The sequence below is a fragment of the Pinus tabuliformis genome, chromosome 2_2 (genome assembly GCF_031772625.1).
Source record: "Pinus tabuliformis cultivar Carrire ecotype Pingquan chromosome 2_2, CPIR1, whole genome shotgun sequence".
Lineage (NCBI taxonomy): Eukaryota > Viridiplantae > Streptophyta > Pinopsida > Pinales > Pinaceae > Pinus > Pinus tabuliformis.
This window is the reverse complement of record NC_142300.1, coordinates 1706839-1713285: the sequence shown is the minus strand read 5'-3', so window position 1 is coordinate 1713285 and position 6447 is coordinate 1706839. Positions and strand designations below refer to the sequence as shown.

At 34.1% G+C, this 6447-nt stretch overlaps 1 protein-coding gene across 1 annotated transcript; it reads right to left on the bottom strand.

Moving 5' to 3' along the window:
- Window positions 1–5540: 5540 nt before the first annotated feature.
- On the bottom strand, window positions 5541–5939 carry LOC149191248 (uncharacterized). Its single transcript, XM_089406199.1, has one exon. It carries the CDS (start codon window positions 5937–5939, stop codon window positions 5541–5543), a length of 399 nt encoding a protein of 132 aa, XP_089262325.1.
- Window positions 5940–6447: the final 508 nt, after the last annotated feature.

Here is a 6447-nt window from a genome sequence, read left to right as displayed (position 1 = left end):
AAGAATCCACAAGAACCTTCTCAAATTTCAATAGAGAAGAATCCACAAGAACCTTCTCAAATTTCAATATAGAAGAATCCACAAGAACCTTCTCAAATTTCAGTAGAGAAGAATCCACAAGAACCTTCATCTTCAACTCAACTAACTCTTCTTCGTATCGTTGAGAAATTCTTGTTATCTGAATGGTACACTGATATTGTGCATTTTCTTCAAGATTATGAGTGTCCACTTGGATTTACAAAGAATCAATATAAGACACTAAAATTAAAGGCCATAAAATATTGTATCATCAATGCAAATTTGTATTGGAAGGATCCACTCAACATTCTTTTTCTATGCTTAACAGAAAGTGAGACAGAGGGAGTTATTGATCAATTTCATGCAGGTATTTGTGGTGGTCATTACGCTTGGAGAGCAACAACATACAAAATTTTAAGAGTTGTGTTCTATTGGCCAAAATTATTTGCACAGGTAGGGGCAAAGGTTAGAAGTTGCATACCATGTCAAATTTTTGTTGGTAAGCAAAGATTAGCAGCACTTCCTCTGGTTCCAGTACTAGTTGAAGCACCTTTCCTACATTGGGGATTAGAATTTATTGGAGAGATTCATCCAGCATCTAGAAACCAACATAAATGGATTTTAATTGCCACATACTATTTTACCAAATGGGTAGAAGCTATACCAGTTAGAAATGCTACTAATACTATTATTATCAAATTCATTAAAGAAAACATACTATCTAGGTTCATATGTCCCCAACAGATAGTTACAGATAATGCCCAAGCATTCAGTAGTGTGAAAATAATTGAGTTTTGTCAAAGGTATCAAATTCAACTACTTCATTCTACCCCTTATTACCTCAAGGAAATGGATTGGCAGAATCTTCAAACAAAAGTCTAGTTAAGGCCATTAAGAAGGTACTATCATATCATAAGAGAAATTGTGACATTCACCTTAAATATGTAGTTTGGGCAAATAGAATTTCACCAAAAGGATCAACAGGTAAATCACCTTTCCACCTTGTTTATGGTACTGAAGCCATATTTCCTACACAATTAGCTTTTTCTGTCATGAGATCCTTACAATAAGCAAATGAAGAACCTGATGATTTTTTTAGGAGAATCAATCAGATTATAAAACTTAATGAAAACAGAGATGAAGTTCAATATAAACTTCGGAAATATCAGAACAAAATGAAAAGTTTGTTTGATAGGAAGGCTAGAGAAAGAGATTTTAAAGAAGGGGATTTAGTATTAAGATGGGATGCTAGAAGGCAAGACAAAGGAAAGCATGGAAAGTTTGATAATCTCTAGTTTGGACCTTTCAACATTACAGAGGTTAAAGGCAACAATACTTTTATCTTGCAAAAATTGGAAGGAGAATATTCCTCATTGCCTCTCAATGGGAAATATTTGAAACATTATATCCAATATTGAAATTGCTTCAGTCATTCATCATGTGTACATCACCGGTTTGTTTTCATTTTTAAGAAAAGTGTGATTGTTTTCAACTGAGACCCCATTAGCCCGAGGAGAAGTCACATGGATCTGCAAGTTCTCTGCATCATGCAAGAGGAAGCAGTCCCTAGTTGGAGTCGATGTTGTAACATAAATAGTTTTGATAAGTTAGACATTCCTTCAAGAGAAAGGAAAAAATAAAATAAAAATAGAACAAAAAAAGCTTACAAGATGAAAAACCTTCAGTAATAAGCTTACAAGATGAGAAACCTTCAGTAATCTTTGGTGCTAGCTCTTATATGATTGATGAAAATGCACCACCCTTTTATGTCACTTTAAAGGTTCATGATTTTTTGTTATACCACTGTATGTTAGATTTTGGAGCTTCCCATAATCTGATGCCTAAGGTAATCATGGATCAACTTCAATTAGAGATCACCAGATCTTATCATGATCTATATACTTTTGATTCAAAAAATGAACCTTACCTTAGACTTATAAAGGATCTAGTGGTCACTCTAGCTCAAATTCCTGTTAAGAGTGTGGTATTAGACATTGTAGTTACAAATATTCCTCCTAAATTTGGGATGTTACTATCTAGATCATGTTGTGCCAAATTTGTGGGATGTTTTCAAATGGACATTTCCTATGCTACTATTCCTGTATATGGAGGTGAACATCTTAGGTTATACAGGGAGGTTAGATTCATCAATATTGTTTGTAAAGTTGATCAAGCAAGAAATCATCCAATTTATGCAATAGATCAAGATTTTGAATGTTTTGAATTATCATAAAACAACTTACAAAACACTTAGCTTAGCATTGAACACATTGTAGACAAACCACAGGCTGTAAAAACTGATATTTGGAAATTATATTTTGATGGATCTTTTTCAAAGGAAGGAGTTGGCGCTGGTGTTGTACTTATTTCACGAGATAAAAGAAATATATCTCAATCCTATAAGTTAGAATTTGATGTTACAAACATTGTAGCAGAATATGAAGCTTTACTTCTAGGATTGGAATTAGCCAAAAGTCTTAAAGTGAAAAATCTAAGTGTATTCAATGACTCATAACTCATTTTTAAGCAAGGAATCTTTGTCAAAAAAAACATCCCATGCTTAGATCTTATAGAAATTAGGTATGGGATTCAATGGATAATTTCTTTCACGCATTTAACATCACTGTTATTCCAAGAAATGAGAATATTCATGCAGATTCATTAGTTGTTTCAGCTAGTTCTTCTAAAATTCCTATTCAAATGTTGTTGCAATATCAAATTCAAGTAATATGCAAACCTTCAATTCTTGATAATCTTAAATATTGGAAAATATTTGAAGATGATGAACAATTGAAATCGTTTCTGCAAGTAATTGATGAATTTTCAGCCCTACAAATTGAAGAAGAACAACTTGATGATAATGAGTTGAATAAGGAAAATGAAACTTCACAATGAAACTCAAAAATCGTTGATCATAACATCATTCAATTATCCAACAATTACATTCCTAAGGGCTTGGTTCCTCTTGAAAAATTGTTTGACCACAATGAAGTTCCTAAGAATCCATTATCAAATTCACCTGAAGAAGATATAGTAGAATGCAATATTGGAACTCAAGAAGAAATCATAAATATTAAAATCCAATGGAAATAAAGGATAAATATATAGATCTCCTTAAAGCTTACAAATATGTTTTTGCTTGGTCCTATAATGAGCTTAAAACATATGATACAACACTCATTAAACATAAAATTCCTCTAAAACCAGAAGCTAAACCTTTTAAGCAAAAGTTAAGGAGAATTAATCCAATCCTTCTTCCTACCATTGAGAAAGAACTTAAAAAACTATTGGATGCTAAAATCGTAGTTCCATTAAGATATTCTGATTGGGTGGCAAATTTAACTCCAATTAGAAAGAAAAATGGTGAAATCAGATTGTGTGTAAATTTCAGGAACTTAAATAAATCATCTTTGAAAGATAATTATCCATTACCCAAGATGGACCAATTGCTTCAAAAAGTTTCAAGTGCTAATAGAATTTCCATGTTAGATGGTTTTTATGGATACAATCTGATCATGGTGAGCCCAGAAGATAAAGAAATAACAAAATTTACAACTCCTTGGGGTACATTCATGTATGCCAGGATGCCTTTCAGATTAACCAATGTTGGAGCTACTTTTCAAAGGGCTATGGATTTAGCATTTGTTGGTAAGACTAATAAATTTGTTGTCATTTATCTAGATGATCTGACTGTATTTTCAAATTCTGATCAAAAACATTTAAAGCACTCGAGGAAAGTTTTTGACAGGCGTAGAAAGTTTGGGATATCACTTAATCCCAAAAATTCCATGTTTGCAATCAAAGAAGGAAAATTACTTGGCCATATTATTTCTAAGGAAGGTGTGGCCATTGATCCCAAAAGAGTTTTAGTTATCCATGAACTTTCATTACTAAGGAATAAAAAGGAAATTTAGGCTTTTCTTGGAAAAACCTACTTCTTAAGGAGATTTATACCCAACTATGCTGAAATAGTTAAGGCTATCACTAATATGTTGAGGAAAGACCATGAAGTCAAGTGGATAGTTCAAGTAAGATTTGCCTTGAAACAGATTAAGAAAGCTATTTCTAAAGCCCTAGTATTGTTCAGTCCAGATATTCTAAACCTTTCAACGTCTTCTCTTTTGCTTCTGAAACTACCCTAGTTGTTGTTCTTTTACAAAAGAATGAGAATGGAGATGACCAACCTATTGCCTTTTTAGTAAAGTCATGAGAGATGATGAACTCAAATATGATATTATTGAAAAACAGGCCTATTCTTTAGTTCAAGCCTTGAAAGCTTTTAGAGTCGATGTCCTTCATTCTCCCATTACTGCCTATGTTCCCAATAATGCTATTAAAATTGTATTATCTTAGCCTGATACAGATGGTCGAAGAGGAAGATGGATTACCAAGATATTAAAATTTGATCTCATGATCAAATCTACAAAGTTCATAAAGGGCCAGAGTTTAGCTAAACTCTTAGCTGAATCAAATTGTAAAGTTTTGGGGATAAATTTTGTTTTGAAAATTTCAGTGGAGAAGAATCCATAAGAACCTTCTCAAATTTCAATAGAGAAGAATCCACAAGAACCTTCTCAAATTTTAGTCGAGAAGAATCCACAATAACCTTCTCAAATTTTAGCAGAGAAGAATCCACAAGAACCTTCTCAAATTTCAATAGAGAAGAATCCACAAGGACCTTCTCAAATTTCAGTAGAGAAGAATCCATAAGAACCTTCATTTTCAACTCAATTAACTCTTATTCATGTTGATGAGAAATTCTTGTTATCTGAATGGTACACTGATATTGTGCATTTTCTTCGAGATTATGTGTGTCCACTTGGATTTATAAAGAATCTATATAAGACACTCAAATTAAAGGCCATAAAATGTTGTATCATCAATGCAAATCTGTATTGGAAGGATCCACTCAACATCCTTTTGTTATGCTTAATAGAAAGTGAGACAGAGGGAGTTATTGATCAGTTTCATGTAGGTATTTGTGGTGGTTATTACTCTTGGAGAGCAACAACATACAAAATTTTAAGAGTTGGGTTCTATTGGCCAAAATTATTTGCACAGGTAGGGGCAAAGGTTAGAAGTTGCATAGCATGTCAATTTTTTGTTGGTAAGCAAAGATTAGCAACACTTCCTCTGGTTCCAGTACTAGTTGAAGCACCTTTCCTACAGTGTGGATTAGACTTTATTGGAGAGATTCATCCAGCATCTAGAACCCAAAATAAATGGATTTTAATTTCCACAGACTATTTTACCAAATGGGTAGAGGCTATACCAGTTAGAAATGTTTTTTTTTACAAGAATGGGTATGGGTTTATATTAGAATTGTGGCTAAAATGCCTTTCATTGGTTACAATAATTTAGGCCAAGCCCATGAACTTTCTTCCACCAGATGCTCAAAGGCCCCAAGATTTGGGTGCCAATGTTTCTTACTCGGAATTAGAGAATCTATTTCCGTTATTTTCCCTATCTTATGGACACAAACAAACTGATTTAGTATAATGCAGTAAAACATGAGAACAAGATTATGGAATGGATTCCCACTCCTCGACCCCATCTCTCAAGAGAGAGCCAACTGCAAGGGGCACCGCTTTGTTGGCTTCTGAATCAACATCCTTATTTTTCTCCCTCAATACATGAAAGAAATTAACAAACTGAAGAGATTTCACCAAAAGTCTGATTCTTGACACCACTCTAGCTAATCTAAGATCAGCAGGAGGAGAATTCTCCACTATGACTTTAATAATGGACTGAGAATCTCCGATAACATTTACCTTTGTTAAACCAAGGGCCTTGACTTGCTTGAGACCTTGAAGAAGTGCCAAGGCTTCAACTTGGATACTTGTGGAGTACCCTATTCCCCAAGCAAAGTTAGTCACAATTTTGCCTTCCTTGTTCTTTATAACTCCTCCTGCCCCTGCCATACCGGGGTTTCCTTTCGCTGCCCCATCAAAGAACAAGGTATGCTTGGTTTTCTTGGTGATCCATTCTGATAGTTCGTTCTCCTTCCCTCTAAATTGCCATTCTTTTTGTTCCTTGTGATGTCTTATTTCTCGAGAGAAATGGAGATCCAACGAAGTGCCCCAATCTAAGTCCTGTTGACTTAGGTTCGAATCCGACAAATGCTCACCCAGACTTTCTTTCCATTGACTTTTTATCTTTATTATGATGAATTTCGGATTTTGCCCTTCATCTCTGAAAACTCTTCTATTTCTCTCAAGCCAAATTTGCCAGCAGATAAATTTTGGCAAGGAGAGCCAAGAAGCCTTAAAGCTTTCATTTTTTGGAAGTGTTTCTGGATAAAAATTTTGCCAGGTTGCAAATAAATCAGAGATAGAAATTGGCAAGATGAACACTCTTTTCCAGTGGCTCAAGAGATTCTGCCCGATTTCTATTGAGTATTTTCATTCCAACATTAAATGGTGGGCATTC